At 38.6% G+C, this 25,456-nt stretch overlaps 9 protein-coding genes across 9 annotated transcripts; 7 read left to right on the forward strand and 2 right to left on the reverse strand.

Moving 5' to 3' along the window:
* Positions 1-1,144: 1,144 nt before the first annotated feature.
* Positions 1,145-1,965, reverse strand: BATDEDRAFT_32525 (uncharacterized protein). Its single transcript, XM_006682785.1, has one exon. It carries the CDS (start codon positions 1,695-1,697, stop codon positions 1,524-1,526), a length of 174 nt encoding a protein of 57 aa, XP_006682848.1. The 5' UTR covers positions 1,698-1,965; the 3' UTR covers positions 1,145-1,523.
* Positions 1,946-2,552, forward strand: BATDEDRAFT_92580 (uncharacterized protein; the record flags this gene model as incomplete). Its single annotated transcript, XM_006682840.1, has 1 exon — positions 1,946-2,552. One exon carries the CDS (start codon positions 1,946-1,948, stop codon positions 2,330-2,332), a length of 387 nt encoding a protein of 128 aa, XP_006682903.1. The 3' UTR covers positions 2,333-2,552.
* Positions 2,553-3,013: 461 nt separating this feature from the next.
* BATDEDRAFT_28507 (uncharacterized protein) lies at positions 3,014-5,118 on the forward strand (the record flags this gene model as incomplete). Its single annotated transcript, XM_006682772.1, has 4 exons — positions 3,014-3,159; positions 3,576-3,670; positions 3,824-4,050; positions 4,387-5,118. The coding sequence occupies 4 exons, from the start codon at positions 3,014-3,016 to the stop codon at positions 5,116-5,118; spliced, it is 1,200 nt and encodes a 399-aa protein (XP_006682835.1).
* Positions 5,119-6,774: 1,656 nt separating this feature from the next.
* BATDEDRAFT_28508 (uncharacterized protein) lies at positions 6,775-9,006 on the forward strand (the record flags this gene model as incomplete). Its single annotated transcript, XM_006682773.1, has 2 exons — positions 6,775-7,429; positions 7,580-9,006. 2 exons carry the CDS (start codon positions 6,775-6,777, stop codon positions 9,004-9,006), a joined length of 2,082 nt encoding a protein of 693 aa, XP_006682836.1.
* A 4,733-nt stretch (positions 9,007-13,739) lies between these two features.
* Positions 13,740-16,528, forward strand: BATDEDRAFT_28509 (uncharacterized protein; the record flags this gene model as incomplete). Its single annotated transcript, XM_006682774.1, has 7 exons — positions 13,740-13,999; positions 14,359-14,437; positions 14,478-14,569; positions 14,986-15,080; positions 15,234-15,460; positions 15,597-15,621; positions 15,774-16,528. 7 exons carry the CDS (start codon positions 13,740-13,742, stop codon positions 16,526-16,528), a joined length of 1,533 nt encoding a protein of 510 aa, XP_006682837.1.
* Positions 16,529-18,163: 1,635 nt separating this feature from the next.
* Positions 18,164-19,331, forward strand: BATDEDRAFT_92692 (uncharacterized protein; the record flags this gene model as incomplete). The annotated part of the gene is made up of 2 exons (XM_006682841.1): positions 18,164-18,371; positions 18,433-19,331. The coding sequence occupies 2 exons, from the start codon at positions 18,164-18,166 to the stop codon at positions 19,329-19,331; spliced, it is 1,107 nt and encodes a 368-aa protein (XP_006682904.1).
* Positions 19,332-20,482: 1,151 nt separating this feature from the next.
* BATDEDRAFT_92693 (uncharacterized protein) lies at positions 20,483-22,751 on the forward strand (the record flags this gene model as incomplete). The annotated part of the gene is made up of 2 exons (XM_006682842.1): positions 20,483-21,663; positions 21,755-22,751. The coding sequence occupies 2 exons, from the start codon at positions 20,483-20,485 to the stop codon at positions 22,749-22,751; spliced, it is 2,178 nt and encodes a 725-aa protein (XP_006682905.1).
* A 264-nt stretch (positions 22,752-23,015) lies between these two features.
* On the forward strand, positions 23,016-23,432 carry BATDEDRAFT_92694 (uncharacterized protein; the record flags this gene model as incomplete). The annotated part of the gene is made up of 1 exon (XM_006682843.1): positions 23,016-23,432. One exon carries the CDS (start codon positions 23,016-23,018, stop codon positions 23,430-23,432), a length of 417 nt encoding a protein of 138 aa, XP_006682906.1.
* A 520-nt stretch (positions 23,433-23,952) lies between these two features.
* BATDEDRAFT_92584 (uncharacterized protein) lies at positions 23,953-24,177 on the reverse strand (the record flags this gene model as incomplete). Its single annotated transcript, XM_006682872.1, has 1 exon — positions 23,953-24,177. The coding sequence occupies one exon, from the start codon at positions 24,175-24,177 to the stop codon at positions 23,953-23,955; it is 225 nt and encodes a 74-aa protein (XP_006682935.1).
* Positions 24,178-25,456: the final 1,279 nt, after the last annotated feature.

Here is a 25,456-nt window from a genome sequence, read left to right on the forward strand (position 1 = left end):
GTTGGGAAATACTTTTGATAGTTTTGGTTAGATTGAACAGTCTGGTTTAGTCAAGTAAACCAATATCTCCATAAACATGTGCTGTGAAGTTGTTTCATTTGGAAAACCGCATGACGAAACAGATTCCAATACATTGGTCGATATTGATGAGACAACATTGCGTATGAGTTTTTGAAGAGACAAATGTTGTGATGGAAAGCAGTTTGTGAATGTCCATTTGAATAGTATTTTTTGACCAACAGCAAAGTAAAAGCAAGTTCAAGATCGGACGACTCCATCAATATTCCAGCCTTTTGAGTGATGAATAAGATTCCATATTTTGTTGAGTTTCCAAGTTGTCCAATCGATGATTTTTGTCAGGCATTTCTTGAGTAATAGTTTAAAACCATTTCTAATCAGATCTGAATGGTCGCTTCCAAAACAACGAGTCATACCCGACATGGAATTGTTTGATAGACAGTATTGTAGTAGATCTGCTCGAGTGGATTCAATGTTGTTTAGACATTGTGTTTTTAGATCATCAATCGACACACACAGCGCACCAACAAGACCATCACATTCCGTTACAAGAACATGTTTCAAGGTCTCATTGTTCATGTTGTTTGGCAACCCAATAACGAGTAAATCCAGAAATTCATGAAATTCACAGAGTTTGGCTGGAATAAGTAGAAAGTCACTTTTCAAGACCTGAAAGACTACCGAGTTCAACAGGACTTGAAATTCCTCCAACAAAAAGATGGTTTGATGCAATGATAAATCGCATGCTTAATGACAACCAACTCAGCGATGCTTTGATTAAAAGTCTCCATAAACTTGTATCTTGTAATTACTGTTGAGCATCATCAAGAAACAACAGTTTTACTTTTTCCAATTCTATCCGTTGTTGTTTGGAACAATCAATGCATTTCCAACAAAAGTGTCGTGCAATCTTGTCCAAGAAACAAATCCAAATGACATTTGTTTGAGACTATGTTGATACATATTAATGAATATAGGTTTTGCAGAATCAGATGAACAAGTCAATATGACAAACCGATACTCAAACCAAGTATGTGAGTTTGTCAAGTTGATCAGGTCTTTTGAGATGATTTGTAGAAACATTGATACCATTGATCTGGATAGTTTTCTTGAAAGGATTGGATGAACCAGTGATTGTTGGGTTTGAGCCAACATCATTCTTGGATTTGATGATGAGTGGACTGGATCCAACAGTCCCATTTGTTACAAGTGCAGCAAGCGAGTCCCATGCGTTGTAGTTGGTCTCGACTTGATCCATCACAGAGTGGATATTCAGTTAGTGTATCGACCAAAAGTGATCCTGTCTTGTAATCTGCGACCAAGCCAACAGGTTCTATTGCTGAACAACAGCCTGTTGTTGACTTGGTCGCAACCACCATCATTGAGACAACTAAAAGGCTTGTTGGTATTCCAGTCGACCATCAACTCCTTACTTTCCACTTTGTTGTTGATGGAGTGGAAATAACTTGCAATTCATGGTATTGTCTTGCTGTTCTTGGACTAGATCAAACCACTGGAACTGATCCACTCATCAAATCCAATACATTATGCTTGGTCAAACTCTGTATCATCAACACTAGACACTGTAATGGACATGAACTCACTTTACAAACCACTCTTGTGAACCTTGTCCAGTCGATACACTTGTATGATGAACACAACTGTTGTGTGTCCAACATTCAATTAAAACCATTCATCTGGATCAAACCATCATGAACATCGACATCAAAGACATTGACACAATCCCTAATGTTTTGTATTCAAAAGTCTATTCTGGCAACATACAAATCGGAATAGAAATGCCAATCGACAGACTGACAACTACACAATATTGTCATGATCGGTGTCAGTGGATGTGAACAACAACCTGCCATGGTTTGTGTCGATATTGTGTATTTGACTGTTTTATCGACCTGATTTCAGTGCAATGATTGACAAGTTGGCACAGTTGGCACCTGCCAAAAAGACGGACAAGAATCAAGCAGTCTTTGAATACCAATCTAAAAGACTGATCCAGTGTTTGATTTCTGCTCGTATTTTTGTTCTGAAAACACTCTGTGAAACAAATCCCGATCTCAAGCCTTTTACATGGCTATGCATTCAAACAAGTATACAAACTGGTGTACTCTTTTGTAAAATATTCAAACATCTATCTAAGCTTCCTTGGTCTGCGTTTGATAAAGTCTATCAACAATTGAAATCATGGTTCCTAAAAGACGGTCGTGTTATATTTGACGAATCGCAGCATATGCCAAGTCTTTTAAAGTCGGGCTATCGTTCAACAACAATCCATCAACACTGCTGGACAATTTGATTTTCCTCAGTCGTTGTTTTCGTTTTTGACCAGAACTATTATCCAAGATGACTTCAACAATATATGGTGCGGAACACAAATGCGAATCTGCATTATGGACTTGACATACTCTGCTGCTGGACTCAAACCAGATAATATGTTGATATTCACCGACTTCAACTACTTGAAATCATCCGATATTTTCAAACTACTATTGATGTGTCAAAAAATATTGACCTTCAAGAAATCTCACAGTCTCTTCAAGGTCGTCCAAGACTTTTTGTTTCATTTTTACACAAATTGATTGATTCGACTGATATCAATGATTGTTATCGTGGTTATATACAGGAAATGACGTCAAAATCTGGCATGTATTTGCCTCATTCATCATTTCACTGTTCCTGGAAGGACCGAATCGACTGGATTATCAAACCCATTAAAGATGCCGACTATTGTGTTGCTAAAACTAGATTGGTATTGGAGATACTTGTCCATCTACTTATTGATCCAAAACTCAGATCTGATTGTTTCCCTTGTGTATTTTGTTAAACAGTCATACACACTACTTGTTTGAACGTATTAGTTTGCAGCAACTATTGCAACTATTACAACTGCTACCCATATTATTGTTATCAAGTTTCGAGATCAACTCGTTTTACATTTCCATTTCCATTCATTTGGTGACACCCTACAACACCAATAATGAATTCACTGTGGTCCCGTCTCAACATCCTATCGGCTCTTTCTCCAAAACAGTCTTGCCGTAGTGTGCAAAACACTATTCCCCAACCAACCAATGCTTGTGAAAATGCACCACACCTTGCCGAAGCAAGCATGAATCCAGAAAGGTATGCAGTACAGTATTTGTATTATAGTTGTGCATCTGAATATTGTATTTTGGTTACACAACACATTGCTAACATGACTGTTTACTTGCATGTGTATTATTTACGATTTGATGATTGCATTTACGGTATTTTGGGATGGACTCGAAACGTTGCCGAATTTAATTTTGTTGATTCGACTCCGACTACGCGACTTTGATGGTAATGATTTTGACTGTTTTTGATGCTATCTAATGTCATTGAACGTCATTCGATGTGTATCAATTGTGATTTGTGTTGGTTGGTATGATGTGCTGGTTGATTATTATTTGGGATTGAATTGGTTGATGCCTAATTTGATTTATGAGACAATGGGTTGAATGCTACTTTAAACTTTTACTGTTGTTTGTGCATAATTTTGTAATGTTGTGATTGACTAGTTCAAATCAGGAAAACATATATACTGATATGTATACATTCAGTTCAATCAGTGCAATCAGTCCAATCAATGATTCAAGAATCCCTACTTCACCAAGTAAGTGTGTGATTTTTGTATCAATTTCTCACGAGTTTTGGATGTACATGCATGTGAATGCATGTATTGTGGATTGTTTAGGCTGTAGTGTGTTGATGGTAACTATACTGATTATATTGACTGATGGATTGTTTTAAAACATTTACATTATAGTCTCGTCCCTGATTGAGGCAGCTATGATACTGCAGTCTGGAAAGCAATGCGACTCTACAGTATCAACCATATATACTGCAGAGTCCATTGCACCAGATTCAGCAGTGGCTGGCCATTCATCAGGACCCGTTGAGCATTATACCGATGCTCAAGCATCTATGCTGTCATACAGCTATGCTAAACGGGTTTTGGCGTGTGACAAACCGCCTTTTGAAACTCGGTATAAAGTAAGTTGGTTGTATTAGTATAAATCTTGGGTTTAGCCTTGAAATTGCACAAGCTGTGCTGGATTGATACAACTGTATAGTTATGGTTGACTAATGTTTTATTTATTGGTATGTGTCAACCATTTATATTTGACAGGCTGACCAGATGATGTACACAAGCAGTAAGCTTCCCGGTGAGGTTGATAGATTGAGAATGTGGCAGCCCATGTCATGACTGAGTGATTCCATCAGTGTCTGTGAGTATGTGCGCGAGTTACAAGTTTCTGGTTCAACAATCGTTGATAACAAAACATCCATTACAGTCAAAAATAAGACCCAATCACGGTGCTCAACCAGATCCTGTTCAGTGTTTGCAGTCTCTGCAGTGGTGACTGGACCAAACTCATGATTGCTGAAAACATGGCAAGATCACCGCATCAATCAACCAGTACCGTTTACTCGACCACCCAATGCATCCGTGACAAATGTAAGGTGCTTTCGATTGATCCAGACAGTGCATCTGTGTCTGATGCAACTCGACTGGTATATGTAGTTGGATCTGTGGGCATGCGATTGATCAACAGCGATTTGTCAGTGTACACGCAGACCAACAATTTGTGTGGTATCAGTCCAATCCAAACTACTGGCAGGGCAATTCGAGGTAATATGAACTCGATTGGAAACGTTGACTTTTTCACATTGATGGACGAAATGCTACAAACAGTCAAATACCTCACCATGCAAGTTGTATTCCTGAAAACTGATATGGACGCTGTGACTAGCGCATTTGGTCAGTTGCAGAGCCAAACCAATGACATTGTTGTCATGATGACCAAACACGACAGTGTCATTCGATCATTACTGGGACAGATCTTGGTCAAACTGGACTCTGGTTGCTCACCAACACATGCAGTTGTTATACCAGTTGTGGTATTCGAAACCATTTCCACGACTGTGAACATCACCGCAACAGTGACTGTGTTTTGCCCACAAAGTCAATCCAAGTTGTTCATATGCGACAACAGCACGTTGCACACACACGCAGACTGTCGATACGGAATGTCAAGCAACAATCGACTTATTCCGTAGTCGTGCAATTGTTGACATAAATGCCATTGTGGTCAATGCTGTATCGACTGGTGTCGAACCTTGAATGAATGCTGCAACTCGCATTTGTTTATTGCGTTTTGCATCGAATGCAATGTGCACACTCAATAAACTTTGTGGTATTCTGGTCACATTCCGTATCAATCTGCAATGGATTACCAACATCCATACAATCAACAACACGATCAGATTATTAGTAGATCAATCTATTGCTGTCAAACTTGTAGTCATGACACAACTCGGTACAAATCAGGTCAAGTTTGATCCAGAAACTCCAACAAAAAACATCAACCCGACCACTGAGCTGGCTGCTCGTTGACGGTTTGCTGGTTATGTGGGTTTATTGTTGATGGGTAAGCGTGTAAACTGTCGTACACGCAATTTATACTGCGAGTTGATGGTCAAGTCTGACAATCTGCATTCGTGAACTTGTGTGCAAGCAGTGTTTTGTTGGATCTCAAACATCCTGCAACTCGCACAGTTGTTTGCACAGTTGCTCGCCTATCAATCCAACTGGATCTGCAACTCTGTCAAGCAAATCCGTAGTCCAACCTGCTGATGTTGATGTGACTACAATAAACACGAAACTCACCGAAATAACACTTGCTGATCTGACAGGTCAATGAGTGACACTCTAACCATTAGTACCAAACAAACAACGTTTTGAATCAACAATCAACTGTCATGACAATTGGTAACGTTCGTGGTCATTTGGCATCCATCTCAAACCATCACATCAAACACATTTCCAAAATCGATTGCTGGACAACTCAACTCGGTGCACGAGTCCGTATTACTGTGCCAGAGTTGTTAAACATTGGTAATGTGAAATATCATAAATAACGAGATATTTCAGAGACTCATACGCGACGCATATATGTTTGAGGCGATGTCTATCGCAGCCATCACTTGTGCAATAACAAGATACTTTCTCAGCTATGACGTCTAATTCACGGATACGCATAACCGTTATCCACATCTTTATAAAATGATCAATGTTTTCTTTTATCAATAAACAACACAATTAACTCATTGGTTCATTCCTTCATTCTCATCTTTTACTTTTGTGATATTCCTCCAAAACTATACTACATTAATATGTTGTCATACGTCCAAGAGCAACAGTATTGCTGTGGTGTGATGTTGGCAACTATACACAACTTGACATGAATGACAATGTTGATGTCAAAACTGTCAATGTATTACAATATATTGGTCAACAGTGACTGCAATCAATGATAATGTTGCAGTCAATTCAATCCAATTGTTGATTGGAACAATCATTATCCACTTGTCAGATTCAGCATGTAAATGCATGTTTTGTAACACATTTACTAATCCAACAATTGACTGATTAACAATAATTGAATATTAAAATGTTGAATAAAAGACTCGAGTCATTATATGAATGACGTAATCAATTGTTGAGTTGAATTGACACTTTATTAAACAATACAAATAAACACATGACAAATGTTTAAACACTATTCAAAGTGTGAATTTGTCTCACATTGTTCACGTGATATTGAGTTTTGAATGTGAGACAAATTCACGTTTTGATCTTTTTTTGTCATTTCATTGTTTCACTTTATTCTATTCTATATTATATATTCTATTTCTATTCTTTTATAAACTCTAATGAAGAACAAAGCATTCTTTGTTCAATATCTTACAAACCAACCTGTAAAGGTTGATACCCATATCAATAGTGAAAGGACCGCTTTGCGGCCTTTCCCCCTTGATAGTGTTGCTGACCTGATTGCAGCAGTCAAACAAGCACTTCCATCAAAACTTGGTGATATAGACCCTGACGAGCTCACCATCCATTATGTGGTGGATGGTCCAGTCATTGCTGGAAATGTGCTTCTGAAATCCATTCAACATCCAGTTGGTTCCTACGACCAACCACTTGTCATTAAATCCAAGAGTAATTTTGTACGGAGTAAAAGTGACCAAGAATTCGTCGACGCCAATAATTTGAAATTGCAAACCCCAAATGACGCTTTCAAGTATTTGATATATCATCTGGAAAAGATTGTCAATGTCACAAGGTTTCCAAATAACGCCGTATTTCACGACAATTGCTTGGAGCATCGTCTTGATAGGAGGAGCACTAGCTATGCGATTGACGATGTCAATAATGTCAAACTGTTTCTTGCTGTTTCTGGTGCAGGAAAAACAAGGATGCTTCTAGAGTTGCTTTATTCAAACTTTGGGTACTACTTCACTTCCAAGAGCTCTCAAGATGACTTTGGTTCTAAAGACATGTATCAATGCCGGATGTATTGCGACAGTAAACCTAAACTCGCTAAACTCACTCAACATGCTATCCAACTGTTGTGTTTCGTTCGGGTTTCTGTTTGCAACTACTTGATAAGCAAGGGATTCAAGGAACCTTGACAAATTATTTTGGCTCAACTCCATCCTATCGCATTCTTTGGAGTTGACTTGTTTGAGCGTCTTTTTACAATCCTTGTAAAAGAACCTGGACTTTCCCCAACTGCTATTACAAACCCGTTTCCTTTTACTGCCATTGATGGAGTCCGAAATCTTGCACGAGGTCGTTGTTTTCATTTTCAACCAGAAAGTAGAAACTTTCGTCCCTTTTTCACTCCATTTGTATACCATTCCAAAATGATGGGAATATTTCCTCATTGCCTACTGTCTGCCACCAGTATTGACTTTGAACTCATCAAAGAGCTAGTGGAGTTCAGTGCTATGAAGGATGATCAAGTCACAGATTGTGTAGTTGTATCAGATTTCCATCCTCTGACAAAGCTCGAGGTCGAACAGTATGTTAGACAATTTTTACAAGACCATCAAGTCAATCAACTGGATGCTATTGTATCAAGAATTTCAGACTTTGAATTATGTCATGGAAGACCACGTTTCGTATCGTATATTCTGGATGCATATATGAAATCAAATGATATTGACGCTGCGATTGGCAAATTTATCACTGGAATATCCGATGTTGATGGCCAGATTTTCCCGCTTAGATTCTTGAAAGATGACCTTGATGGAGGCATTCGTTCATTTGACAGAGTCATTGATGGTGATACCCTGTCGAGAATCATTCGCGACGCATTTCTTGATGCCATCTGGAAGGGAGAAATGCAACTTAATGTAACTGGAAATGACGGTGCTAATGCAATACGTTACGGTTTGGGCTTTGGTCGAGATATTGCTAAAGCTAACCCTTCCATTGAAATTCAAGAGTTGGCCGTAATCGAATGTCTTCGCTACTTTTTCCCCTTTGCGCCCATTGTCAAAAATTTATACCAAAGAATTGACTCGTCTTTTAACCCTCAAATGGTTGGCTATTTGATGGAATACTTGGTTGCGTTTGCTTTAGTAGCCAACTATTCTGGTCCTGATGCTGCCAATAGTATCAAGGCATCCCAAGCTTCTGCATCCAGCTATTTACAATGTGATGATTCAAGTCAAGTATGCTTTCCCGATCATATGTGTGGACCAGATATCATCTACAAGTGTGCCAATACAAAGACTGTATACATTGTCCAAGTCAAATTTGTCAAGAGAATGTCAAAACAACAAGCTGCAAACGCTTACAATACTACAGATCCTGAACGCTTTTATTGCAAACGTAATGGCGGTGGAGTGTCGAAAAAACTTGAAGTGTTGAAAGGGTTTGAAAAAGAACGAACCTACCTTCTTAGCACTTTGTTGAAACTACACAAATCAGGCTACTCATTGCAACAGACTCTGGTTATTCATACTGCTGAAAAGAACCCCGTTGATGTTCAAGATATGAGAATCATCAATAGTCAAAACTCGCCTCAGTTTTTTGATGAGATTGGCAAGAGTGTTTGGGATTTTTTGAATTTAATTAGAAATAACCTTCAATAAAGTTTCAAGATGAGATTGATATACAGATTGGATTTTCAAAATCAAAAATAACTTTGATTAGTCATATGCAACCAACACCAAACACGGAACCTTGAATATGAGCTCAATGATCAATTTTATCATCATGATTCGTAATTGCAAATAAAACTTGTTCCAAAACATATGAATCCAGTCGTCATTATAAATATTCTTGCATTGCATTGCATACACAACTCCATTTGTGTATATTGATGGGTTTGCACAAAACTGAATTGATGCTAAACTTGGAAATACTGAAGATAGCAAGACAGATGCATGAATGCATTCACTCCATTCAACAACAGACATAGTTGCCAAGATCCAAACATGTTCCGCAACAAGTGATTTGTATTTTTACAGGCAAAAGTAGATGCTACCAGTGTAACATTTGTCAATTCTGACATGTTCAAAGTAATAACCAGCCAATAGTCTGGCTTAAACGACAACACATGATGACCGATCGTCATTCCAAACACCAGGACAATGGAAAGGGTTCAACATGTAGAGTCAATCATTCCACCACAATCAGAATTGTAAGTGATTGGATATTGGCACTATTGAATCACAAAATAATCAAAAACACGATCGCATAGCTTGTCAATGTTGCAATGCATCGTATCGATCAGTTTGATGAAAATGGGTTGAATCTGATACATGACTGTTATTTTATAACGACGGCAGCTTCAAGGGTGACAATCAGCACTTTTGAAATGGATATTCAGAAAACGCCAAATACACCATATAGTCGATCAATAACAAACATCGCTGTTGGTGGAAAATCAACCTCGGTAATATTCTGGAATGATCTTTTCAACTGCGGTCATGTATCCAGTAATCAGATAGTGTCAGACCATTACCTTGATTATGGATAGTTATCATCACATATACAATCCATTACTACAACATATACTGTCACTGTATACCAAATACTTGACTGATTGTTTGGTTGGTCATATTTTGTGCAGTTTAAATTGATCCCATTTGTCCTTTATTGGTCAATCTGTATATAAATCAGGTTATTCAATGACTTGCTATCATACAAATTCAAATACAGTCTATGCACATATTGACAACTATGCAACAATTGGTTGTTCTTGTTGGAATATCCTGATTGAACTACCAATAATGGCTATTGTACACATAGTCACTCAATATCCTGCCAATTGTGATTGTGATTGTATTCCACATCCAATTATAGATTGTAATCAGTCACAATTGCCGTGTTTGATCAAGTAATGGTTTTACATTGATCATGATACCATACATCACGATATTGCCAGATCACTGCACACAAGTCATGATCAATACAAATGCATTACTGATTGACATTGATCGACACCATAAATGCAGTCAGACAGCACAATACTGTTGGAATTGAGAGTTTTAGTGTTTCAAGCATAGTGTTGACACCATTGTGACAACCATTATCATTAGTATAAAAGCTATATGATGTAAAACGACATACACCATATCGACTATAATATGATCAGTGATATATTTTATCGCATAAATAACCAGTTTTGTTACTATATATATTCAGTCCATAATTTGTTACTACACGATGTTTGCTTATTCACATTATGAATATCTGTATATATTGTATCATTGTTTGGCCATTTGATTTGCTTTTGATGTTTCTGTTGGTGACGTGACTGATCCATACGTTGCAGCCTCCATTGCAATTGATTTAATGTCATGCAATAATCAAATGGCTTTTGAGTTCGAGTCAATCCGAGTCAACCCGAGTCGGATCGAGTTGAGTGAAACAGTTTGTAATTCCAGATTATCATGGTTTGTATTCAATCTATGTGATGATATATACATGGAGCTTATACACGGTTTGACCACACGAGACAGCGACTGTGGTACGGTATCCAATGCCAGCAATATCCCGTTATTGTGAGACATTATATATTGCTGCCATTCAACAATAACATGTGTGTATATATGCGATTTGAATAAATGATCGTGTTACAACCCCTGACTATCCAAGTACATATTTGAATTGGCATCTGGAACTTGGTTGCAGGACTATCAGAGTCTATGCATATTTGCATGTATAGTTGCCAGTTTATGCTCCAAATTCAGTGACAGATAATCCACCAACGCTGTGTAGGTAGATTGCAATATTTGGGGTGTTTTCAATGCATTTTGTCCAGTAGTGTCTGGGATACGCACTGTCGAGTTATTGTGATGCCACATCATGGTTGTAAGTTGATACACGTTGGTATTCATCACTATCATTCACTCATTCATCACTGACATGCTCTTGATCATACCGATCTGTGTTGAATGCGTTGCATAATATTGAATTGTTGTGCTGGATGCAAGTGCTGGTTTGAACGTGCTACATCTGAGCGCAGTTTAGTCAAAATCTCATGTTGAATACTAAACATGGCATCCGAGTGATACAATCAGACGTGTTTCACCATCTCTCCAATTTTGGATTTGTGAAACCTCGATATTATACATTCCATCATTCATCAGATTGTCTACCTTGTCACGTCAACGCAGCTCCGATCGTACTTGAGTCTACATATTGTCCAAACTCGACACTCCATGTTAGTGTATGTTGAACCATCCAGATCTTTGAACTGGTCATGGGTGGAAAACGTTGCCTCGGATCCCCATACGGAACATTGATCTTGTTTGACACACTATGCATGTCCTAGCTGGATACGTCATAACATTAGCGCAACGAATAATGTATGGGTTGAGTTGTTAAATCATTGCCAGATTCAAACACCTCCATACCATCAATACCAAATGCATCCATCGACGCGCTGGATGAGATCTGGTTCAAGTCACTGATGTCACTGATGTCGCGATAATGTAGTGCCCTCGACAATTCAAACCAAGGTATTTGCTGTTTGACAGTATGTATATAATGACTTGTTTGCTGCCAACTTTGAATACGAGTATGTCAGAATGAACTGGGATTGCATTTGATGTTCCATGTGTACGACTAGGTACTGCACAATATGTTTACAATGATGTGGTACTAGATAATCGTGTCAATGGTGTCAATGACTCAATAGTTGATGCTGGAATGGGTGTAATACATGGCCACTGATCATGTCTATACACAGACACTCGTTTTACAGGAAATGGTATGGTAGGAGCACATTCAACTGTGACATGGCTCTGCATCAGCACCATTCATTTTAGGATATGTTTGAAATGACATTGATTAATGTTTAAAATGGGTTGATGCATCTAAACTAGCTTTTAAATCAATTTATGGAACTTCACGTGTGATGCATTATGAATAGCCTGCGACCATGATGAATCTAAAATCATTAGTATCGACTTGTTTGGGTAAATGATGAGCAGGTTTGTATGAATTGGCCAATACTGAATTCTGAGACTGTCAAGTTACATTTTAATGATACAACAGCCTACCCAACAAGCCAATACTGGGTTGAATCCAATTTAATACAATCCGATTTAATTTAATACAATCCAATTTAATCCAATGATCTGATTTTGAAATTGCGCGGGTTGCACGAGTTGCCAAATTCAGCAAGTTGTGGCTAAAGAAGTGTAAATGGCAATATTATGGTCTTGCATCATCTTGGCAATGGTAACTGTCCAACAAAGCTGTCTTGTTCATATGGGGTTGTATTTTACTTGGCTATCATCAAACTACTTTGAACTGTTGTGTATTTGGAATGAAGCATGGTCGACTATACTCTTTGATATGTAGATCTACATTTTATAGTGAGTTGGAGCACATGAGGTTGGTCAGTGGTGAGTGTTGATGTTGCCAGCCTTTCAAAGCTATCAGAAAAACAGTGACTAGGTCCGTTTCCATATCCAATTCAACTGTCGACAATGCACACATCGGTTGCTCGTATACTATGACTTGCTATTGAACCAAATCCAACGATTTGTTCAAAATTCAATGATTTGATAATCCATCAGCAGTAAGTTGAAAGGACAGGTTTCTACCAATGTCATAATATCACCAGTGTTGAGTTGATGACATATATGCTATGGGTATATCAGATGAAGAGAGTATTTTGATATTAGCGTGCTTGATTTTCCAGTCAAACAGAATAACAGACATTTGTATTTTCAGTATATTTGATCCATGCAATGAATACCAAACAGACATTTACGTGGGTTGTATTTACTAACCTAGTGTATTGATTAGATCCAGTAGTACTATTTTGATTTTAGCAATGCATGAAACCTTGTTTGTCTGGTATGCATTACCAATGTATTTTAGGTAGTAGTGAAGAGTTGCAGTTCAGACGCGTAAAAATGTGCAGATTTGTGTAGATTGACCGACTGGATCTGTGTATACCATCAATGTGCTGCACAGATTATACGGAAGATGTGTGGATATACTTGCTCATGTAAACTAGCTGAACCGGGTGTCACTGCGTTCAAGACTACTTGAGCAGTTTGTATTCGATGCAGTTGGAGTATCATGCAATAATCGTGTGAACAGACTCGTCACTACAGTCATACACAACCATCAACCACTACAGTCGTACTAGACGTCTACAAGTATGAACATGCAGTGCGTTTGGTTACTATTCAATCGAGTGGATCTTGGTCACTATTCAATCGAGTAGATCTGCCTATCACATATACAGTCAGACAGTCAGACACAATACATGACCACATTACAGCATACGGTTGGCATAGTTGTATGAGATGGTTGTGCAGTATCAACTGCAGTACAAACGAATCTAATATCATCAGCCATGACCGCTGCAGGAGTTGTCAGCAGCACAGCATTACGCATTGTCCATCGTACATGGATTGACTATTGGGAACGTTCACCGCACTACCCAGCCACCCCACACACTTCAAGCTGGCACATAGATCCCCGATCCGTCAGAGTCGGAGGGATGATGATGATATGGTCCAATCAACTCAAAATATTATGTGTTGATGCATTAATGCAGCTAGTTTGTGTTACTCGATTCCACGAGGTCGATGCGTGCGGAGTCTGGGATTCAAGGTAAAATAACGAATTAATTGATGATGGTTTGATTATTACGGGACGTTTTTGCAATGTATTTGATTATTACGTGCTGAGAGTTTGGCTTGTCGGGGATTCGCATGTCAATTGTTTCAGTTAAATAGTGCATCGTTTGTCCAGATCCGACACCATTATTAGTTGTTGATCAAGATCTTACTTGCCTATCTACCTATTGATCCAAAACTCGCTTGTTTACCTACCTATTGATCCAAATCTCAGATCTGATTGTTTCCCTTGTGTATTTTGTTAAACAGTCATACACACTACTTGTTTGAACGTATTAGTTTGCAGCAACTATTGCAACTATTACAACTGCTACCCATATTATTGTTATCAAGTTTCGAGGTCAACTCGTTTTACATTTCCATTTCCATTCATTTCGTGACACCCTACAACACCAATAATGAGTTCACTGTGGTCCCGTCTCAACATCCTATCGGCTCTTTCTCCAAAACAGTCTTGCCGTAGTGTGCAAAACACTATTCCCCAACCAACCAATGCTTGTGAAAATGCACCACACCTTGCCGAAGCAAGCATGAATCCAGAAAGGTATGCAGTACAGTATTTGTATTATAGTTGTGCATCTGAATATTGTATTTTGGTTACACAACACATTGCTAACATGACTGTTTACTTGCATGTGTATTATTTACGATTTGATGATTGCATTTACGGTATTTTGGGATGGACTCGAAACGTTGCCGAATTTAATTTTGTTGATTCGACTCCGACTACGCGACTTTGATGGTAATGATTTTGACTGTTTTTGATGCTATCTAATGTCATTGAACGTCATTCGATGTGTATCAATTGTGATTTGTGTTGGTTGGTATGATGTGCTGGTTGATTATTATTTGGGATTGAATTGGTTGATGCATAATTTGATTTATGAGACAATGGGTTGAATGCTACTTTAAACTTTTACTGTTGTTTGTGCATAATTTTGTAATGTTGTGATTGACTAGTTCAAATCAGGAAAACATATATACTGATATGTATACATTCAGTGCAATCAGTCCAATCAGTGCAATCAATGATTCAAGAATCCCTACTTCACCAAGTAAGTGTGTGATTTTTGTATCAATTTCTCACGAGTTTTGGATGTACATGCATGTGAATGCATGTATTGTGGATTGTTTAGGCTGTAGTGTGTTGATGGTAACTATACTGATTATATTGACTGATGGATTGTTTTAAAACATTTACATTATAGTCTCGTCCCTGATTGAGGCAGTTAGGATACTGCAGTCTGGAAAGCAATGCGACTCTACAGTATCAACCATATATACTGCAGAGTCCATTGCACCAGATTCAGCAGTGACTGGCCATTCATCAGGACCCGTTGAGCATTATACCGATGCTCAAGCATCTATGCTGTCATACAGCTATGCTAAACGGGTTTTGGCGTGTGACAAACCGCCTTTTGAAACTCGGTATAAAGTAAGTTGGTTGTATTAGTATAAATCTTGAGTTTAGCTTTGAAATTGCACAAGCTGTGCTGGATTGATACAATTGTATAGTTATGGTTGACTAATGTTTTATTTATTGGTATGTGTCAACTATTTATATTTGACAGGCTGACCAGATGATGTACACAAGCAGTAAGCTTCCCGGTGAGGTTGATAGATTGAGAATGTGGCAGCTCATGTCATGACTGAGTGATTCCATCAGTGTCTGTGAGTATGTGCGCGAGTTACAAGTTTCTGGTTCAACAATCGTTGATAACAAAACATCCATTACAGTCAAAAATAAGACCCAATCACGGTGCTCAACCAGATCCTGTTCAGTGTTTGCAGTCTCTGCAGTGGTGACTGGACCAAACTCATGATTGCTGAAAACATGGCAAGATCACCGCATCAATCAACCAGTACTGTTTACTCGACCACCCAATGCATCCGTGACAAATGTAAGGTGCTTTCGATTGATCCAGACAGTGCATCTGCGTCTGATGCAACTCGACTGGTATATGTAGTTGGATCTGTGGGCATGCGATTGATCAACAGCGATTTGTCAGTGTACACGCAGACCAACAATTTGTGTGGTATCAGTCCAATCCAAACTACTGGCAGGGCAACTCGAGGTAATATGAACTCGATTGGAAACGTTGACTTTTTCACATTGATGGACGAAATGCTACAAACAGTCAAATACCTCACCATGCAAGTTGTATTCCTGAAAACTGATATGGACGCTGTGACTAGCGCATTTGGTCAGTTGCAGAGCCAAACCAATGACATTGTTGTCATGATGACCAAACACGACAATGTCATTCGATCATTACTGGGACAGATCTTGGTCAAACTGGACTCTGGTTGCTCACCAACACATGCAGTTGTTATACCAGTTGTGGTATTCGAAACCATTTCCACGACTGTGAACATCACCGCAACAGTGACTGTGTTTTGCCCACAAAGTCAATCCAAGTTGTTCATATGCGACAACAGCACGTTGCACACACACGCAGACTGTCGATACGGAATGTCAAGCAACAATCGACTTATTCCGTAGTCGTGCAATTGTTGACATAAATGCCATTGTGGTCAATGCTGTATCGACTGGTGTCGAACCTTGAATGAATGCTGCAACTCGCATTTGTTTATTGCGTTTTGCATCGAATGCAATGTGCACACTCAATAAACTTTGTGGTATTCTGGTCACATTCCGTATCAATCTGCAATGGATTACCAACATCCATACAATCAACAACACGATCAGATTATTAGTAGATCAATCTATTGCTGTCAAACTTGTAGTCATGACCCAACTCGGTACAAATCAGGTCAAGTTTGACCCAGAAACTCCAACAAAAAACATCAACCCGACCACTGAGCTGGCTGCTCGTTGACGGTTTGCTGGTTATGTGGGTTTATTGTTGATGGGTAAGCGTGTAAACTGTCGTACACGCAATTTATACTGCGAGTTGATGGTCAAGTCTGACAATCTGCATTCGTGAACTTGTGTGCAAGCAGTGTTTTGTTGGATCTCAAACATCCTGCAACTCGCACAGTTGTTTGCACAGTTGCTCGCCTATCAATCCAACTGGATCTGCAACTCTGTCAAGCAAATCCGTAGTCCAACCTGCTGATGTTGATGTGACTACAATAAACACGAAACTCACCGAAATAACACTTGCTGATCTGACAGGTCAATGAGTGACACTCTAACCATTAGTACCAAACAAACAACGTTTTGAATCAACAATCAACTGTCATGACAATTGGTAACGTTCGTGGTCATTTGGCATCCATTTCAAACCATCACATCAAACACATTTCCAAAATCGATTGCTGGACAACTCAACTCGGTGCACGAGTGCGTATTACTGTGCCAGAGTTGTTAAACATTGGTAATGTGAAATATCATAAATAACGAGATATTTCAGAGACTCATACGCGACGCATATATGTTTGAGGCGATGTCTATCGCAGCCATCACTTGTGCAATAACAAGATACTTTCTCAGCTATGACGTCTAATTCACGGATACGCATAGCCGTTATCCACATCTTTATAAAATGATCAATGTTTTCTTTTATCAATAAACAACACAATTAACTCATTGGTTCATTCCTTCATTCTCATCTTTTACTTTTGTGATATTCCTCCAAAACTATACTACATTAATATGTTGTCATACGTCCAAGAGCAACAGTATTGTCAAGGTGTGATGTTGGCAACTACACACAACTTGACATGAATGACAATGTTGATGTCAAAACTGTCAATGTATTACAATATATTGGTCAACAGTGACTGCAATCAATGATAATGTTGCAGTCAATTCAATCCAATTGTTGATTGGAACAATCATTATCCACTTGTCAGATTCAGCATGTAAATGCATGTTTTGTAACACATTTACTAATCCAACAATTGACTGATTAACAATAATTGAATATTAAAATGTTGAATAAAAGACTCGAGTCATTATATGAATGACGTAATCAATTGTTGAGTTGAATTGACACTTGATTGAACAATACAAATAAACACATGACAAATGTTTAAACACTATTCAAAGTGTGTGAATTTGTCTCACATTATTCACATGATATCGAGTTTTGTCTCTTTTCTTTTCTTTTCTATTTTTTTCTTCATTCCATTCTTATTCTACTCTATATTCTATTCTTTCATAAACTCCAAAATGACCAGGCTTTATATTCAATACCTTGAAAACACTCCGGTATCATTATTTACTCAAAATTTGTCTGTCCCTGAAGGAGAAGAACCTGATATTTCTGACCTGGTCGCCGCTTACAAGGCTGCCACCACTCCTCGTTTTGAAAATATTCCTGTTGACGAGCTCACCATCCATTGCTGGAGATGTGCTTCTGAAATCCATTCAGGAGCCGGTTGGTTCCTACGACCAACCGCTTGTCATCAAGTCAGGTATTGTTCATGGTCCTACCGTAGGAATCAATGACTTTGTCAGAAAAGGTATACCAACGTATTGGAAAGTTTCTGGCGCTCTCTCGGATTCCTTAGCCGTAAAAGGTGTTTGTTCTCGTATGTATCGAAATGCTGATAACTATCTTGGTTACTACGAATCAGGGCAACCAGCTTTCTTTTATGAGGAAAACGAACCCACTCTCAAAATCAATGTATTATTTAAAACAAAAGAAAACGCTCTTCGCTTCGATAGTCACTTACGAAATGAATCGATTACCATCAATTCTCCTATGAACAGCCTGACAATTAATTCCAGTGTTTCTACAACCTCAACCGCTCAGCTTGGAGAAAGAATCTATTATAAGGATTACATCCCTACTGATTCTGAATCGCCACAAGACACTCAGTCTGTAATAACCATTCAGTTTTCAACCTTTGAAAAAACAAGCGACGAGTTCAAATACCAAAGAATCGAAAAATTGTCAATTTTTGGTTCGATGGGGAAAGCAGAAAGCTGTCACTTGATATCTGCCTCTCATTGTAGAAACTACTCCTTTTATAGTCAATACGACAAAAACCCAAACAATAGGCTAGCAATGTCAATGGACCTTCACGGTTGGTTTATCAACTTGAGCACCGAGATTCCGCTGTTCTATTTGAAAATCGTCTCCATTTCTGATTCGGTTATTGTAGAAGACAGATATAAAGTCGTACTTGCGGTAGTAGCATTGAATCAAGAATCGGCTGATATGATATTTTATCGCTTGATTGAAGGCTCGACAAAAACAGATAACCCACTCATAATGAATACTTCAGTTCATGTGACTAACCCTACTATATTCCGGAAATGTCTGGAATGGAAAGAGAAGGAAACCATGAAGAAGTGGGATGATTATTATTCAATGGATTCTGCGGTCCCGTAAACAAAATTTCAATAAATACGATTTCATAATATCTCCATTACAATTTCCTTTCAGGTTAAATCAACTTTAGAATATTAACGAATTTTAAAACATCAGGTATGAGTTTGGCACAGAAACCTCCTAATAACTCAAACTTATAAGCTCTAAATTGCTCTATCCCACCTTTTTGGCCTGAATTACTAATCTCTGATAAATTGTCATTTTTGAAAATTTGGACACTGGTATCATTTGAATCTTATGAAACAAGTGTTTAGTATGAGCATGGCACCAACTATCTACCATTAATATTAGCTCATACGCCTGCTCTAATGATTTTAACCAACGTGAATGCCACAGACAAATATTCATTTTAACAACACTCGATAGATTTTACTAGGAGCTATCTACTAAAATACCCGGTATCATTCGGTGTCCCATCTATACTACCATTGTCATTCTTAATTCTTCCCCAATGTTTGTAATCGCACACCATACAAAACCACCTTTTATTATGTTCAGGTAATTCTCAGCAGGCTTTAAACATTGACATTATGAAGCTTTGCATCTCACAACACCATTGTTTAAAACCTAAACGGTTAATCAAAACACATTAGTGCTCATCAAGCAAATGTAAATAAATGTATCATCAACGCATTAGAATTTATTAAGTTGTGAAAATGTGAAATTGTTCATGGTGCTGTTAAAGCTCAAGTCCCTTTTGAAGTGATGCAAATGCAACAAATACCTCGGTCATACTCGTCTCCTGTACTTCATGACTTACAATACCAAGTCGTCGGGCTAGTTGACCACTATCACCACAGGTTTCCGGCAATTCCAAAACACGGAAAATATGCTCTAGTAACTCTAGTCCTATAATCATCTTCTCCTTGTCAGTCGACGCGGCCAATAGCTGTGTTTGTAAAGCTTCAACGCCAAGCTTTGTCATTTGCAATACAGTCGTTCCACCCACTTGTCGAGCTACTTGCCATGTGCCAGGTTTACCAATATTTTGCAAAAACCAATCATTCACCACATCCACGGATTCACTTGTTCTTATCGAGACCTTGTATCCGCATCCGTAAACAGATTTGAGCCTCTGCGGAGTACCAATACATTGCATACGGCCATTGACAACAATGCCAATACGATCGCCAAGTGCTTTCGCTTCTTTCATGGAATGGGTGGTAAGGATTACAGATGTGTGTTGTTTGAGTCTTGCATGGTATTTAAACAAGATTTTTCCTGGAGAGAATATTGCCACTTCACAACCATGGAGTTTCCCATTTATCTCCAGTTTTTGGTTCTCTACTTATAAAAGTATTCCCTCACTCCAAGTACCCAGACACGCATTACAAGAGGATGGCTTTATTGAAAACTTTAACGAAGATCATATTTCAGATTCCGACCGCAATGTGCTATCCATTAACAATATACTGAAGGAATTTAAAGTCAAAGAAAAACCAAAGGATGCATCTTCTGATTCTAGCAAGGGGATCTTTGGCAGATTTTTTTGTGGTGCAGCAACGGAAACCAAAATTAAGCGTGCTGTGCAAGACTTTAATTTGAATTTACACAGTAGTCAGATTCTTGCACTACTGGGCCACAACGGTGCGGGAAAAACTACATTAATATCCATGATAAGTGGTGTTGTGTTGCCAAAATCAGGCCACATTTACGTCAAATCCAAGTCGGGCGACAAAGTGATGGATATAACGGATCCTTTTGCATTGTCAATGTTTAGACAAGAACTTGGTGTATGTCCACAGTTTGATGTAATCTTTGAATCTCTCACTGTTCGTGAGCATTTAGAACTGTATTGTGGTATTAAGGGTGTGACGATCGATGGCCGAGTTGGAGATTTTATATCTAATGGTCAAAAAGATGCTGCAAATTTAAAAATGCAATATGTCGAGGCCATAGCACGCGATGTTGAACTGTATGCTAAACTAGATGCCTACATCAGTACTCTCTCTGGCGGTATGAGACGCAAGCCAAGTGTAGCTATTGCGCTACTTGGATCCCCTCGTATCGTGTTGTTGGATGAGCCAACTACTGGCATGGATGTTGCTGCTCAACAACGTATCTGGTCTTTGATTCGAAGCTGCAAAAAGAATCGTGTTTTGATTTTGACTACACATTCTATGGAGGAGGCCGATGTTCTTGGTGACCGTATTGCTATCATGTCGAATGGCCATCTCAAAACACTTGGCACATCGATTTTTCTTAAATCGCAATTCGGTACGGGATATAGTATTGATTTTGTCAAGTCTGACAAAGCTACAATGTCCAATCAACTATCCACTCGGGCAGATTCAACAATTCTCAAAATTGTGCAGCAATTTTTTCCTGCTGCGTAAGTAGTATATATAGGGCACCGAATGATACCAGTTTTTATTCATTCACAAGTCTAAATTTATAGTGACACCACATTGCTTTCCTTCCAGACAAAAAATGTCTGGCCATAATACACCGATTTCAACAGCTCACTCCTTTCTCTCACTGAATACTCCAAGGGTGTCTGTGGAAGCAACAATCAATTCAGACTTACCAGGGCTCAAGACTCTGCTTGTCGAATACTTTTTTGGAGCAAGGTTGTTTGCCAAAATCCAAAGAACAGACACCGGAATCACTCAGGCAACAGTTCAGGGACATCCGAAGCAGTTTCCCTCTTCTCTTGAATACCTCAGAGAACTGCTACAAATCAAATATGATGCTGCTATTGTTTGGGGCGAAGCGAGCGCTGTTTCCGAAGAAAGCCGATACAACTCGATCACTATTGAAGAAGCTTTACCAACTTTGGAAAGGGATCCATCCTCGGGAGAGTTTCTGGAAAAGGAACTTGACGAAATCTCTTTTGGTGGGTCTGCTGCTACTGAAGCTTTGAAGAAAATTGTCAAGGAAACATTCGCTAGTATGGAAAATGCAACTACTGGTTTTGGCATTGCAAAAGGATGGATTCCCGCTGTCCCGGAAAAGCACATCACTGTCAAACGTGGAGACGAAGAATACGACTTGGAGGTTTCTACCATTTCTTCTCTCTCCGCATTGATTGAAGCAGTGCAGAAGAAATTCCCATTGGCTCTGAAAGTCAAGAAACTCTACCGCTTGCACGAAGGAACTCCAATCGTTGTGACTGATGTGAAAGACCTGCGCCAAGAATATTTGTATTATGTCCTGGCAGGTTTCGAAGAGCTTCCCAAGAAGCAGATCACCAAGTTCACAACAATGGAGGAGTTCTTTGACAAGTTGAAGATTCAACAAGAACTGGATGATGATGAAATTCAGCTTATCAAGGACTGTCTTGGAAAACAGAAAGTCAAATTCACCCAATTGATGGCCACTGGCGATCTGGCATTGACTGATGAGAAGCTCAAAGAAATTGGAATCTCTCAGTTGGGTTTAAGAACAGCAGTTCTATTAGTTATTAAAGGCAATCAATAAAATCCTTGATGTAAATTGAATTTACTTGATAACATTGCTTAATCGTTTTTATTCATATCCAACCCATCCAATACATAATTCAATTTACTCACCAAATGTCACTCATCTCCCAACTGACTTTGTAAAGTAGTATTGCTTTTTCGGTCAATATTCTCATCCGATAATCTATGCAAACAATCTGGTATGCTATTTTTCATTGAGATTGACACTGCATATTGTGAATTGATCAAGACCTGGTCGAATGGCAAAAGTCTTGGTCTTATAATGATTGGAAATATTACAACTGTAATTTTGTGGCTCTTACATTATTACAATTGTAATTCCGAGTTTACAATTGTAGTTTCCATTGTTTACTACAAATGTCAGCAGATTACAGCCTGGATCAGAAGAGTTGCTGCTTTTAATGATGCTGATTTGTCAGAAGAGCTCAGATTAATCAACAAGAATTCATTCAATGCATTCACTAGGGCAATCAGTCGCACACGTCGTCCCGAACTGGACTCTCATATTCACAGAAATGGTGCGTATGAAGCACATCCCCACGCAGATACAATCAATTTGTTGCTTTCTATTGGAGAGTCTACACTGTCTGCGATCAATTCAGAAATACCTGTTAGCCCTGTCCCTTACGCAGTCAGTCCTTATATGTATGTCACTGCCAGAATCAAGATCTTGACCTGACGAATAAACATATACACGTCAGAACTACTAAACAAGAATCGTGTAATGGACCGATGCCGAGATATTTGCAAATCAGACAATTCATTGGGCAAGACCTGCTTGCTCTCAAATGATGCTTTCCAAATCAGGAGTTTGTTGATTACACTCAGTAAATGTTCAAATGGAATCACACAATGTGTCATTTGTACATTGCGTATTATCGGTTTCTGATTGACTACCCAGTGTTTGTGTACTCTGGCTTGCCTTGGACTACCATTCGCAATGAATGCATTCGCTGGAGGAGATGACTGGATAGCGATGAAGCAAATGCTTTACCAACATCCAATTATTCGTCGTCTTCATTCTGGAAGGAAACTTTACCATCTTATCGGGAGAACCAAAGTAAATATGAACCAAGCGAATCTCCATCTAGCTTCCATTCGTTTGAGGAGGAAGCCGAGGGTGAAGGTGTAGCAACTGGAAGCGAAATGGTTATTTCTACAAGTCTCAGCAATCTAAACATTTGAAATAAATGAAATATTCAGTTCTTGATAGACTTTTTATACTTTTTCAATCTTTCCCTTTCGGCTTTTGCATTTGAGGCATAGTAGTCTTTGTAACGTTTTCGTTCAACTTCCTTGTTATGAGAATAATATTCACGATACCATTTCCTTAATTGGTCTTGTTCTTGAGATGAATAAGCATCCCAATTCTTGATACATTGTAAGTAGTCCTTGTAATTTCTAATTGAGCTAATGGGTGTCATTTATTGTTACTTTAGAAAATAAGTTGCTCCAAATGTCCTTCTCTTTTTATTGGCTGGACCTTGAACTCTTGCCAGTTCTTGTAATTCTCTCTTGTTACGACGCTCCTTGTTTGTCATTGTCGGCTCTCTGTGTCTCGGTTCAATCAAAAAGGTCTCCGTTCCTTCAACTCTCTCGAGTTCATAGTATTTGTAAGACTTTCAAAGTATTTGGCCGTTATCATCTGAAATTGAGAACAAATATCCGTTCCCACTTACAACCGTATAGATGCCGTTGCTGTACTTTGACACATATCCTTTCCTGAATGTTTGTTTACCTTTGAGTATCCGAACACGATCTCCAACCTTAATTGAATGCTTGGTAATTTTTACATTCATTGTTCCAGTGGATTGATTGCCTAGGTACAACTGCTGAGGGATATCATTTACACCACGATGATAAGTGTTGTTGTAGTTGAATACAATGTCTTGCAAGACATCAATGTATCTATTTGATTTTCTTGATTCTTGGTACCGAGCAATAATATTCTCCAATGTTCTGTTGAATCGTTCAATCAATCCTTGTATATTGTGATCACCCACATTCACAGTGATGTGACAAACACCTTTTGCTTGCAGTAAGCTTTGGAAGTTGTTGTTTAAAAACTCTGTGCCATTATCGCTTTGAATAAGAATAGGCTTTTGCACGTCAAGTATCACTCTCATTGCATCTGTAGTATTTGATTTCTTTTTCATCGCCACCACAAATGATTTCCTACTAAATACATCTATGGCGCACAGGAGATACTTGTATCCGGCATTCCATCTTGAATATTTAGACAAGTCAATCAAATCCACCTGCCATTGGTCATTGACTGAATAAACAGTTATGGGGCTGAATGCTGGCTTTCTTTGTGATTCTTGATGAAGTTGATGGACTTCCTGCTGGTCAAGGAATTTTATGATTTGTGAGATTGGAACTTCTTTGTTCAGCTTCAGGTATAATCTCTGCGCTGAAATGAGGCCAGTCTTGGGACTGTAATACAATTCGTAAAGCTTATCCATAACCTAAAATAAGAAATTAAGTTTTTACAATTCAGCTGAAAGTGTTTCAAAACCCACTCGAGATCGTTTATCATTAAACAATTTCATTCCTGTTCTTGTTAGAGAATACGTATTCATCTGTGTTGTAGTCCATGATTTTCTACATCAAAAATATGAATCTTGCAAAATCGATATGAATTGCTGCTATTAAAACCATTTACTACGCTACCACTGTTATTTCCAAAGCTGTTGAATTGAT

This window comes from Batrachochytrium dendrobatidis, assembly GCF_000203795.2.
Source record: "Batrachochytrium dendrobatidis JAM81 unplaced genomic scaffold BATDEscaffold_18, whole genome shotgun sequence".
Taxonomy (NCBI): Eukaryota; Fungi; Chytridiomycota; class Chytridiomycetes; order Rhizophydiales; genus Batrachochytrium; species Batrachochytrium dendrobatidis.

What these genes read in the sequence shown, in the direction of transcription:
- BATDEDRAFT_32525 (XM_006682785.1), bottom strand. Translation starts at nt 1,697, where the DNA reads ATGTTGGACACACAACAGTTGTGTTCATCATACAAGTGTATCGACTGG.